Source organism: Gobius niger (assembly GCF_951799975.1).
Source record: "Gobius niger genome assembly, chromosome: 17".
Taxonomy (NCBI): Eukaryota; Metazoa; Chordata; class Actinopteri; order Gobiiformes; family Gobiidae; genus Gobius; species Gobius niger.
This window is the reverse complement of record NC_136868.1, coordinates 10,879,555-10,893,268: the sequence shown is the minus strand read 5'-3', so window position 1 is coordinate 10,893,268 and position 13,714 is coordinate 10,879,555. Positions and strand designations below refer to the sequence as shown.

The 13,714-nt window shown below is 42.1% G+C and overlaps 1 protein-coding gene across 1 annotated transcript in view; it reads left to right on the top strand.

Moving 5' to 3' along the window:
* The window catches only part of wwc3 (WWC family member 3), a 61,504-nt gene that overhangs the window by 23,495 nt on the left and 24,295 nt on the right, over positions 1-13,714 (top strand). The window contains exons 2-5 of the mRNA XM_079574865.1: positions 6,038-6,147; positions 6,247-6,447; positions 7,813-7,889; positions 10,970-11,049. Of these exons, the coding sequence (XP_079430991.1) occupies positions 6,038-6,147; positions 6,247-6,447; positions 7,813-7,889; positions 10,970-11,049 (468 nt within the window). The remainder of the gene's footprint in view (positions 1-6,037; positions 6,148-6,246; positions 6,448-7,812; positions 7,890-10,969; positions 11,050-13,714) is intronic.

Here is a 13,714-nt window from a genome sequence, read left to right as displayed (position 1 = left end):
TGATCACTATTATAGTCCATATGAGCATTTTCTCCAGTGCCTCCAAAGCACTGAGCTGGACCTGATCCTGCTCTGGTCAGGCTCTGCAAGAACAATTATAAGTTCCTTATGTGAGTCCATGGGCTATATCATACATTTCTTATTACAACATTTAAAGCAGAACTAGCGGCACGGTGGCGCAGCGGTTAGCGCTCAAGCCTCACAGCTAGAATGTCCCGGGTTCGATTCCCATCTGGACGGGGCCTTTCTGTGTGGAGTTTGCATGTTCTCCCCGTGTCTGCGGAGGTTTCGTCCGGGCACTCCCCTGAAAGAAAGATTCTTAATCTCAGTGGGACTATCCTGGTTAAATAAAGGTCAATAAAAAATAAATAAATAAGTAAGTACGTCTTGCCCTAAAAGGCCATTAGCACAACTGCAGGTGTCGTAGCAAGTTGCGATTTTTTTACTTATTAATTGATAATTGATATTAATTAATTGAGTGAGACATAGTCCCACCAGCGTGTCCTGGGTCTTCCACGAGGCCTTGTCCCACTAGGACATGCCTGGAACATCTCCCGCGGGAGTTGACCAGGAGGCATCCGGAACAGATGCCCGAGCCACCTCAGCTGGCTCCTTTCAACGTGAAGGAGCAGCGACTCTACTCCAAGCTCCTCCCGGGTAACTGAGCTCCTCACCCGATCTCGGAGGGTGCGCCCAGCCACCCTGCGAAGGAAACTCATTTCGGCCACTCATCTTGTCCTTTCGGTCATTACCCAAATCTCATGATCATAGGTGAGGGTGGGAATGTAGATCGATCGGTAAATCGAGCGTTTTGCCCCCCGACTCAGTTCCCTCTTCACCTTCACATTATGGCATCATCACATTCTAAATCGTGAACGCCACATATTTAGCTTTTGTGCACAATAATACCTTTCTGCAAATTTGTCCGAGGGGTAAAAAACTATATCCATTTGAGCAAAACCAATCTCTTATCTGGATTCAACCAGTGTCTTTGTAAGGTCAGCTATTTCAATCCTGGCTCCAGGTGAAAACTGTCAATTCAAGTCAGTGGAGGTTTTGTAAAGTAAGAGCTAAAAATCAATCCTTAACAGCATAGGAAACAAATGGGCACTTACTCAGATCGGTGTATTGAATAAGCTAAGTGGGATCTGTGGGCAAGACACTTCACCCAGCTCGCCTTTTACAAATGTGGAGCGTTTACATTTATGCATCAGTTTCAGAGGCAGATCATTCCAGCCCATTTGAAGAAGACCGTGCCATTGACCCAGTCCCGAGCAACAGATGCAGGTTATTAATGACAAGAATGAATTGTCCCGAAACGTTCTGCCGGATCCGCTTCCCATCTGAGAAAACCAAAATAAGACAGAGACGTGAAATACAAAAAGGGCCTGACAGAATGACAGGCATGTCCAGCTGTGAGCCACTTCCCACATAACGCACTAAACACAGAACAGTATATTTAGTTGTCAAAGACGTTTGCTAATTCTAGAGTATTCTGTTTGTCCAGAGGATATTTCTGTTTGGACGAGACGCTTTGCCCGGTGACGACTGCGGCCGCCCTGTGGGAAAGGCATGTGCCCCCATCCCCTCCCGTCTGCCCGGGACGTCCCAGCAAACACCCGGCCCTCTGACCATCAGTAAACATTTGCATTAATAACCTGCATCTGTTTCTGTCGGACTATTTTTAATGTTTTCCTGCTTATGTACAAGTTACACGGTACATTTCACACATATTTGAGGATTAATTTGTAGATTTACTCCAAACATCGAGCAATAAAAGCAGCTGAGGGCGAGCGCTTCGAGGGAAAGAGGAGAAACAGGTGCTCTTTAATGTGCACCGTGAACTGAATCCAGACTTTAAAACACAAATCGCAAAATCTAATCGCAATACTTGCTTTAAGGATCTGTATCTTGCTATTATAGCCATTCAAGTATGAATGACTATAATAGCAAGTAATAGTAAGTATAGGCATTTATGAGATATTTTGTACCTCTACCACTATGGAGCACTCATTTTTGTGATAAATTTAAGTATTTTCTGGAGCTATTTTTCAAACCCGGAAGACAAGACACTTGGATTCAGTTAACTCCGCCCCCTCTCTCCGAGCTGATGAGGCCGAAGCAACTTTTGCAGTAGTAGAAATAAAAACATAACAGCAAAAAGTGAAGTTACTTCACAATGCAGTTATAAGGAGTTGACATTTGCAACACAGCTTCATAAATGCCTATCGCACAAACACGTGTTTTGACTCAGCACCGCTCTGGCCGCTCCATCATGGCTGGTGGATAATCCACTTTAGTTGTGGCGAAGGTTCACCAAACATCCATCAGTGACGGTCACTGATGGATGTTTGGCAGATAGTCGCCGAATCCCAGAAAGAAATTCCTACATCTGGCGAGTGTCCTCTTCTTTAGGAAGGTTGAATAAAGTCCTGTCCTCCCGTAAGAACAAAGAACAGGCGTGTCCAGAGTGGGTTAGAGAGAGCTTTCGGTGCAAACATGACACCTGTTCCGACGTTCAGGGGGTGCGTTTGTTTTCTCTGCAGGGGCAGCACTTACACGTCATTTGTTTTACAAATTTAAATCAGGCCATAAGGCTTTACATTACAGACGTCGGGCTCGTCCTGTTTGACAGTTTGAGTGTCACAACTCAGTCATTTAGAGAGCAGGATTCAAGAGAAATGCTCAGAACTGCGTGAATGAGGCCAAAACACTGGGTGTTTTTGGTAAGGATATAGCTTAACAACATGGTTAAAAGCTCCAAAAAGTCGATTTTGCATAATAGGACCTTTAAATCATGCAGCCCTATAATATTCTAACATTACCTAAAATACTTCCCGTTGTTTCCTCCTTTGTCTCTTCTCCGCTGCAAACTCTGTGTAAAACCCAACCAAATGGTCCAGACTCTGCGCAGACGTACTTATTTTCTCTGGGTCAAAGTTCATCCCCGGCTTTAAACACTAACGTCACAAAAACCTGAGCTTCAACTCCATATTTTTTTACAACCCTTGGCGACTGTATTTGACGTAAATCACCGTTTCTTTTATGGCCAAACTTGTACATAATGTTTTCCGCCGCTCTTTACGGCGTCTCTTCAGTGATTTCCCCAAAAACCCGACAGCTCAGATACGGCTGCTTGTCTGCTAAGTGCTTTTTAAGTATTTTGAAGCTCAGTGGGCGTCGGGACGTTTGTTGATCCTCGGCAAACATTTAAAGTGAGCCGGCAGCGTGTCTCTGTTTGCTTTTGTTCCTCTGTTTGGAAACTCTTAGTTAAGTTGTAGTTTGCGCTTCAAAAGACATGAACTTTATTGTGGAAAGGACAAAAGAAAGAGCGCATTTACTTTATGTATGCAAACGTTCATGAGCGCAATTAATCGCAATTCCTGTTGAGCTGAACCTTGATTTTTAGGAACATAATTCAAATCTAATCACTTTAATTCACTGTCACACATTTATCCTTCCCCTCTATCTTGTGCGTTTGCTGCTGCGTCGTCCTGACTCCTGAAAAGCGTTTCTTTAGTGACAGCTCGCGAAGTGCTCCTGCTCCAGCCTGAGGAATGTGCCACATATTTCAGCTCCTCATTGTCCACATACCTCAACAACGCCAGACCCCTCTCTGTCAGTGAGCGCTGCGGCGGGTCACTGCGGCCACAGGCGCTGACTGACGCTAACGGGACGGTCCCAGTCGGTTCGGCCGTCCTCTGAGCCACGGGTTCACAACGTGCAGTGTTACATGGTCCGATGAAGAACAAAAGAGGGAGCATGGACATTCGGAATCGTTAGTCATGGTCCAAACTGGGGCTGCACAATATTGAAGTGACTTTCGATATGCGATACGGTGGTGCAATATTGCGATAGTGATATTATTGCGATATTTTACCATTTCAACACGATATGATCCATTTAAGGGTACAAACAAGGGTAAAATTGAACTTAAAGGTACACTGTGTAACATTTTGGACTATAAAGTTGCAGCAAAACAAAATGCTCCTAATGACCAGCTCAACACAGAAAATACTATTACTGCAGTGTGTAATAAAAGAATGGATTTGGATGAGAAACTAACCTGTTTAAATCTCAAATTCTACTGCCTTTTATCTCCATGGAGACGAGCTAAAAGTTTACAGTTATATCTTAGGAGGGGTGAGCTTCAAAAATGTGTGTTTGTACATTTATGAGGTATTTTTTCAATTATGAAAATATCTGTCATAAAATAAATGCTTGTATTTCAATTTTATTTATTGGGTAAAATTCTACAAGGTGTGGCTTTAATCATGAAATGTTTAAATAAACAGAACTTTTACACATTTTAAGTTCTGTTCGTTGTTAGTTTGCTTAACTTGAACAAAAAAAACTCTTGCAGACTGTCTCACGCTTTTTCTTTAGCTTTTATTGCTGCAACGTTTCGGTCACTCTGACCTATCAGGAAAAAGAGTGAGACAGTGTGAGCTTTTTGTCAAGTTAAGTTTTCTCCTCTCTTACGCACCTGCCGCCTTCTTGGCCGCACAGTAGCCTAGCGCAGCGGTTAGCACTCTCACTTCACAGCGAGTGGGTTAGCACTCTCACTTCACAGCGAGTGGGTTAGCACTCTCACTTCACAGCGAGTGGGTTAGCACTCTCGCTTCACAGCGAGTGGGTTAGCACTCTCGCTTCACAGCGAGTGGGTTAGCACTCTCGCTTCCATGTGAGTGGGTTAGCACTCTCGCTTCACAGCGAGTGGGTTAGCACTCTCGCTTCCATGTGGGTTCGATCCCCACATGGAGTTTGCATGTTCTCCCCGTGTCTGCGTAGGTTTCCTCCGGGTACTCCAGTTTCCCCTACCACTAAAACATGTACAATAGGCCAGGATCAACGATGTGTGTGAGTGAATGTATGGTGGTCAGAGGGACCGTTGGCGCAGACGTGTGCAGTCGTGACATCGCTTTTGTCAGTCTCCCCCAGGGGAAACTGAAACTGAAATTGTAGCTTAACCACCACCAAGTGTAGAGTGAATATAAAAAAAAATTCTCTCTTGTAAAGCTCTTTGTGATCTGTGAAAGGCGCTATATAAATAAAGATCTCTTCTTCTTCTTCTTCTTCTTAGGTGTGCAGAGTGATGTGCGAATCGTTCAAAACTCACGAGTCACTTTACTAAATCAAGAGTCACGATTCACTTCCTCCATTAACTCTTTCACTCATTTGGTGCTGCTTTAATACGTTAGACGCTGATTCAGCCAGTGTGTTTTTGATCCTTTGCCACATCAGTTACTCTAACATTAAGAGTGATACTGCACCAAACTTTATGGTGCAAGAGATTGAATATTTCTACTGTATGAAGAATAATCCTCGTCTTTGTAAAGGGCTACATTACTGGCACGGTGGATTTGCTCTCCACTGTCCGGGTTTGATCCTTTTCTGCGTGATGTTTTGCATGTTCTCCATTCAAAACAATCAAGTTCCCTCTGAGGCCAGGACTCCCCTAAAAAGCAATCCCAATACCTTCATCAGTGGGACTTGGTTAAGTAACAGTCAAACAAAAAATGAAATGCCACGGTGGTACACAAGACATAAACAGTTGGAAACCACTGATCTAGAAAACAGTCCATTCTCAATAACAACTCTAAAAAAAAAATGTATATATGGATTAGTTTAAATGCCTCAAATCAAGCTTAATATTTAAGATTTTAGTTGTTTTGTTGCAGTTTAGTTGGGCATTTGACCTTGATTATTTCACTTCCTCTGAGATGTTTCTGACTCGTTTCAATACATTTTGTCTTTATTTCAGGTTCATTTATTTGCCCATGGGGTTAGAAAATTGTCCCTTTGGCCATTTTACTTTCCTTTTTCAAGCAACATTACCTTAGAACCAGTGAGAAATGTCCTCAAACTAGCAAAGTAAACTTGATGGGTGAAAACGGCAACAAGATTAATGTTTTTTAATTCAAGTGATTTAAACCCATGCTTGATAATTTGTTTTTGTATTGGAAAAACCCCTTGTAAACAGTTTATTTACGATGATTCATGGTTTCCTCTGTAATGTTGTGCCTTGTTTGTCCAGGATCACGAAGCCGCTGACGTTTGCTGACTGCGTCGGGGACGAGCTGCCTCTCGGGTGGGAGGAGGTTTTCGACCAACAAGTCGGAGTTTATTACATCGACCACATCAACAGTGAGTGCCTCCTCTGCGACTCAGGACAAGCCTTATCAATACTGTGGCATTCAAAGCACAGAGGACGTTATTTTACTTGAATAATTGTCCCGTCGACAGAAACCACCCAGATCGAGAACCCGCGGACCCAATGGCGGCAGGAGCAGGAGCGCATGCTGAAGGAGTACCTTGTGGTGGCGCAGGAGGCGCTCGAGGCCAAGAAGGAGATGTACCACATCAAGCAGCAGCGGCTGGAGCTCGTACAACAAGAGATGCTTCTGTTCAGAGAGCTCTCCGAGGACAACCGCTCTCTCACCAGCAGTAAGCCCCAAACCACTTATTAAGATCACATTTATAGTGGACATAATAATTGCAACAAAACTGACTTTCATAGTGCTACTTTGAATATATGTGGCAGTAATTTTGGGTGGAAATGGTTTAAAATGGATTAAATCAAAACTGTGTAAAATCAGGCTTCAACAAAACCAGGTCTGTTCTATAAGTCAGGAGTCAGGACTGAGGAAGGAACAAGGATCATTTTTAAAAAGGGAGATTCATTATTTATTTGCCCTATCGAACATGTGCTATAAACATGAAACACCCATTCATTCATTCAATCAATCTAGTTTCTATAGTTCTATATTTCTATACTTTACAACACATTGGCAGACCAAAGTGCTTCACATAAAAACACAGAGGAAAAAATATTCAGCCTAAAATGACATAAAATATATAGACACCGGCACACAAATAAAATAGATCTGTGTTGGTGTTCTGCAAGGCCTGTCTAAAAAGGTGAGTCTTTAGTCTGGACTTGAACAGTGGCAGGTCTGTGATGACTCGCAGCTCGACTTGGAGCGAGTTCCACAGTTTAGGGAGATACACGATCCTGGACCGAGACCTGGGCACATCCGAAACCATCTGAGTGGAGCACAGGGCTCTGCATGGGCCGGTGAATGGACAGAAGCTCGGACAGATATGGGGGAGCAGGTCCATGAAGGGCTTTAAAAACAAATTCACTTACTGACCTCACATGACCCTAAATGTGTTATATATAAGTGTCGCACTGAGGAGCTGCTTCAAAGACCTGTCCAGTCTGTGACCAGCTCCTCCCTGATCTCTCCAAAACACTGCCACAGACTCATCCTGGGTCCCGGGGCTTTGAAGACACTAGACCTGAACCAACCATCTTTCAGAAATACATTGCAATTACAATTATTATTGTTTGTTTATTTTTACAGGATTCAGTTCACTTTAATTAAACAGACATAAAACATTAACATAAATTCATAAATTCTGTATCAAGTGAAGTATTGACTCTGGACTAAAATCACAACGAATGACTGCGAGCTGCTGCTTTTTAGATCTTAATGTACTGTCGTCTGCAAACAACAACATACTTCTGTGCAGCACTGTTTTGTATACAAGACTAAAATCAGATAAAATCATGAAGCAGTTCTGAAACAACTACTGAACTAAAAGGGACTAAAAATGAGTGAAGTTTACTCTGAACTATACAAAGGATAGTGGTGCCTGAGCCACCGTTTGAGAAGCACTGGTTTACAGTCCTCTCATATATTTACACCTCTGTGTGTGTTTAACATGTGTATTGTTATCTGAATGATGACAGACCTACTTCGTACACATCTATTTCGACTAAATACCCCTCTCTCCTTCTCCTCACAGCTCTCTCCAGCTCCTCGTCGAACGCAAAATACGACCCCGACCAAATCAAGGTGGAAGTGGCTTGTAGACGTGAGCGGGTAAGTCATTACTGGGCAGAACAATGGGCTTTCGTGAGGGGCCAGTGTGGAGTGGAGCAGGGGCCCGGGGTGTGGCCCCTCTGTCCCGGGACCCTGTGAGGATGAGGTCATCCGTGGAGGGTCAGGCAGAGGCTACAGAGAACAACGCAGGGCCAAGTGGGACGTGTGTGAGTGTGTGTGGGCCAACTCACGCTTCAAGTCATGTGACAAAAAATGACACCCACTAGCTCATCTATCTTTTTTTTCTTTTTTTAGAGGCAACTGGAATTACTACAGGCAAAAAATATAGCAACATCAAAGTATCAAAGCATAGAAATCATAGAAATAAAAAGCAGAAGCGCTGACTGTCCTGCGTTACCATGGAGATCAGTGTTTAATGGCTGCAGTTGTTCAGAAGTTGATTTTGGCTTAGTGCTGCTTATATGCGGTGGCGCAATCATAGGCATATTTTTGAGAACCAAAACATGAGACACGCATCGCTCGCTCACAGTGAGTGTCATGAAAAAATGTGTGATTCAGCCTCTCGGAGCGCTGATGTGTTAAAGCATGTAGGAGGCACTGGTGACTTCTCAGTTCTCCGAAAAAGCACTTTTGGAGGGCGGCCATTTCTGGATACATGATGTTGCACATGATGAATGTTTAGCTGAAGGAAGCACGTAACGTTCAAGTGCCAAAATGTCTCACACATGACCTGCTGTGAATGCTGATGCAGAACTATTTACAATGTCGTTCAAACATCTTCAATAAAACTCTAAATGGGACATCGGTTTATTAATACATTGGAATAAATGGCAATCGAACCTGGTGCAATGAACACCAAGAAACACCATTATTATTGTGCTCTTTGTTTTTATCTGCTAATTTCATTACTTTTTTCTAAATACTGACTGAGCTTATGCCTAGTGTAGGAGTGTGACAATATACCGATTGTACGATATATAACGATACTTTTTATCCCGATATAGGTCATGCATATTAATGAGGGAGCCGTGAGAGCAGAGTTTTCAGTGAAAAGTGGCCAATAATGATCAAAAATTCAGTCGTGTTGCCAATAGTGAACTACAATTTTAAGCACTTGGATCAAACACTGTCACACAAATATAGTACTTTTTATGATAGTTTTTATAATGATAAATTTGGGGTTGATTTATTCCTTTTGAACCAGGACTGTGCTTTCTTCTTTATGTAAATGGGAATGAAATCACTGACAGATCTATAGACACATTTTCAGTCAGTCAGGAATCATTTATGCATTTAAGAGAAAGGGGTACAAAGCACATGGAAATAAATGTAAATGATGAATATTATGTAGTATGTTAAAATAAAGGTTAAAAATCGCATGTTTCAAAAAGACGTGATGTGTCGTAGATTATTATTGTGAAATATATCGATTATCTATTGTATCGGCGTATCGTGAGGTGATTGTTGTCGCGAGGTTCCCACCCCGAGTCTAGTGCAGCAAGAAAATATTTTTTTATTATTATTAAACAGTAGCACAAACTTTTTGTCATTATAATTGGCTACATTTTACATAGATTGTCCTCTTGTAAACATGTATATTTACATTCATTTCATACTATTTACCACCGTATTACAGGACTGCACATATAGTTAGTTGGTTAATTTATTTTCCTCGGTCATTATGAACATTTAAATCTCATGTCACATGTTTTCCAAAGATCTCAGACATTATACAATAGGAAAACACATACATTAAGAATTTAAGTGCTAAATGATGCCTGACCGAAAGAGGTTTAGGCTGAAGCCAAGACTTATTCTGCCTAAACCCCTTTTACAACTGTGACTCTGTGTCCAAAGATGACACATTATACACTTTTTTACCAACGATGGTAACTCTTAAGCACAAAACTTAAACTTCAACAATCAGAAATTATGCTATGTACTGTATCCTCGATCGACTTCTTTTCTAATAGTCTTCATTCAAGTGTTCTATACTTCTCTATCATGTTTAACTTATACGTTTTCTTAAATGCTTTAATAGTCTTGGAGCCCTTAAGTTGAATAGATAAACCGTTCCATAGATCAACGCCTTTAACTGATAAACACCTCCTCTTAGTATTACTGTGCGCCATAGGTTTTAGTAGCAGATCAGTTCCTCTAAGGTTGTGTATAGATTCTCTAGTTTGAAACATCTCCTGTAAACACTGAGGGAGCATGAGATTGTGAGCTTTGTACATCACAACTGCTGTGTAAACATCAACAAGATCATGCAATTTTAAGATATTTAGTCTAATAAAAAGTGGATTTGTTGGAGCCAAGTATTCTGCATGGCTGATCACTCTAACTGCTTTCTTTTGCTATAAAAAGATAGTTTGTATATTCGTTTTTATAGGTATTCCCCCATATTTCCACACAATAGCTAAGGTGTGGAAGGATGAGGAAATTGTACAGTATATATAATGCGTTTTGATTCACAGAGGTTTTTATTTTACATAGTATGGCAATAATTTTAGAAATGTTAGTCTTTAGTGTATTTATGTGCGCTTTCCAATTTAACTTATCATCAATATTGATTCCCAAAAACCTTGTTACATACACCCTTTCCATTTCTACCTCCCCAATGTATTACAGGACTGCACATATGACCTTTTTACCATTGTATTGCACTTTATTACATAACATTAAGCAAAGTTTGTCTATTCTCAAGTCACAGTTGGAAAGAAAATGGTATATTGACATTGCTACTTCCCAAACAATAATTTAGTTTGTATGAGCACACGCTGGTAGATGAAAATAAACATAATTTGACCAATATTTAGCTGAACTTGAGACACTAAGGGCCTCATTTATTAACACAGGTGCTAAATTGCGAGTAGTACTGATCTACCGTTAGAAACTATTCGTATTATTATTACTGCAAATGGGTCAGTGTATAGGTTTTTACATGCATTATATGAGTTTGGCCTGATTCAATCCCAGTATTGAGCAGTTGAGCGTGGTTGTCCTCGTTTGCTCATGCCTCTCTCTAAAGCTGTACATTCCTGCCTGTGAATAACGGTGACTCAGCTCTTTGACTGAGAGGAGCCCATTGTAACCCTGTGCTCTTGTGTCCCGCGCAGCTGTCCCGGCTGAAGCAGGAGCTGGCCCAGGTGAAGCAGGAGCTGCAGTTTAAGGAGATGGGAGTGGAGACACTGCAGGAGTAAGTGTCCCGGGACCACCCTTCCTTCCTCTGCGACCCCATGCTCTGAACACACGCACACCTTTTCCTATTCCACCACTTCCCATTTGAAAATTCCTGCCTCACATTGTGCGGTTCAGCACTTTTCTACTGTAAACGGGATATTTCAATTAGGCCGTGCCGTTTAACACAAGACCAGATCGACTTTTATTTCATGGTGTAACGTTTCAAGGGAAGGTAAACTTGGAAGTAGCACAGTCGGATACCTGTGACATTCCTTATCAACTCTTAACTGTGAAGAAGCAGATGTTCAAGATGCTATGTGAAAGTCAGGAATGAGTTTCGATATGTTCCAACAATAAAAATGAATGAGCTCCTTCTTCAGTCTGACAACAGGAGAGATTGAGTACAGCAGTGGTTCCCAATCTCTTTCTTCTTGAGGACATATTGGACAGAGATGCTAGCCTGGCTAACGCCAGACTAAAATCACAAGTGATATTTAGTCTGGGGATCACCAATTCATTTTCTCGTAGGAGAGGTGTGGTTTACGGGGCGCTACGAATGTCTATCATGCGTCTGCATGTAGCCACAGCCAATCGTATCATCGTATCCGATGACGTATGACGCTGTAAACTTTCGAGTTAAACTATTTAGAACACGGCCTAAAACTTGATCGAAAAATAGCGTCGCTGCTGTCATGTTTGATCCGTAAATAAACTTTTTTTTTTTTTTATCCGTAAATAAACTACAAGCTTCCGTATATCGAACAGCTCGTCATCATCTTGCCATCCCTTCTCATTCTGTGATTGGTTCCCAAATCCATGCGAAAATTTCGGCCATGGTCCCCAGACTGCTGTGCAGTTTGAAATGATTCGAGCGCACACAGCAGTCTGGTGTTAGCCAGGTTACAGAGATGCTGCAATTTATTTAGAAAGCAACACTCAAAAGCACTATTTGTAAGTAAGAAGTAGGGATGCACCGATCCGATACCGGAATCAAATATTGGAGCCGATGCTGAAAAAAATACAATATAGGGTATCTGCTACAAATATCCAATACTGAACTGATACCAGTTTGGCTCTCAACGCCTTAGAAACACAACTTTAACCAACTAAACAACTAAGTGAATATGGGCATGATGTACCTCATTTCGAAGGGCAGCACCTGGAGAATTCAGGTCTAGTCAGTCAATAGTTTCAACCTCCACAAATGTATTCTTTATCGCCGCGCAAAATGCCGTTGTTAGTAACAGCATGCTAATGCTAGTACTAGTATGCAACTATCTAGGTCCTAAAGTAGTAATAAACAAGATTGTTGCTGATATGCTGCACAAGTTGTAATGATCAGATCACACCCAAGGATGGTGTTGACAAGCCAGTGATCCTTGTTAAATGTTTTTCCATTAGTTTAGTAATAGATAATTGATCTGTAATTGATCTCACAATGGAGATAAAAGGACCATTCACTTTTTCAGTTTCTTGGTATCGGTTAACATCGGATATCGGCCCCCAGTATACCGATACTGGGGTTCCGACACTGATACAGCTGGATCGGTGCATCTCTAGTAAGAGATATTAATAATAATATTGTGTTCAAAATACACCTAAAGTTCTCCCAAAACTACAACCACACTGCAGCTTTTCCTAGCAAAATAGTGTTCAGTTCCTTTTTTTAAAATCTGAAACAGCTCCAAGCACCCCCTGCTATGTCCTCGAGCACCAACAGGGATCCTCGCACCCCTGGTTGGGAAACACGGGAGTACAGGGCCTTAAATATTGAAAAGGTTTGTGCAAAGTAAAATATTTTGCTGCACATAAAGAGATATAAAACTCTAATCTAAAATTATTTCCCTTAGATAAATATGCCTGCGTTCACACATTTTTGGTAACATTTGTGAACAGCTGCTGACTTCAGGTCACAGAGTCGAGGCTCCTCCTGTCGAAGGGAAGAACTCGTATTTGAGAGAAGTGGACTCCACCTCAGGAAGAGGATGCACCATTGGAGCCCAGGGCCGGCCGACAGGAAGGCGGGGGGAGGCGAGAGGGGGGGGGAGCACTTTCAAAACACGATATCGCCCTGCATTCCTCAGCACTTCCTGAGGCCTGGCAGAGTCTTATCTCAGAGATAATATACAACTCCAGTCATTCCCAGAATAGACAGAAACGCCGCGCGGAGGTGGCAGCATCCTCCTGGACGTTTGAGTGTGCGTGCGCGCCTGTCCCGCTGGTTGGGTGCCTTTGTTTCACCGCTGTGCGTGTCCCATTGTCTTCGAGTGAGCGTCGTCCTGACCAGCTCTGACCCTGAGGCTGTTTGTTGAGATCTGAGCGGTCGTCAGCAGTTTGTGTAATTGTTCTGCGCATCTGATAACCGCCACTTGCCCCGTCACGGCCCGAAAAATCTCCCCCGTTCAGCTCAAAGTTTATCTCTCTGACCGCTCCTCTGCAACATGTGCCGGGACGAGCTGATTTAAATGCACATATTCTTCTAAATCATTTTCTGACTTTGTAAACAGAGAAGAACTTTCTTTTTCTCTCAAATCCAGTTCAATGCCTTTCTTTCTTATAGCAACTCTTGTTTTTAGCTTGATTTAAACAGCTTCACTTCCCTTTGTGCCTGCTGAGGATGGGAATGGGTGTTTTTGTATGCTCACAAATATAACTATATTTACATACATTTATATAACAAA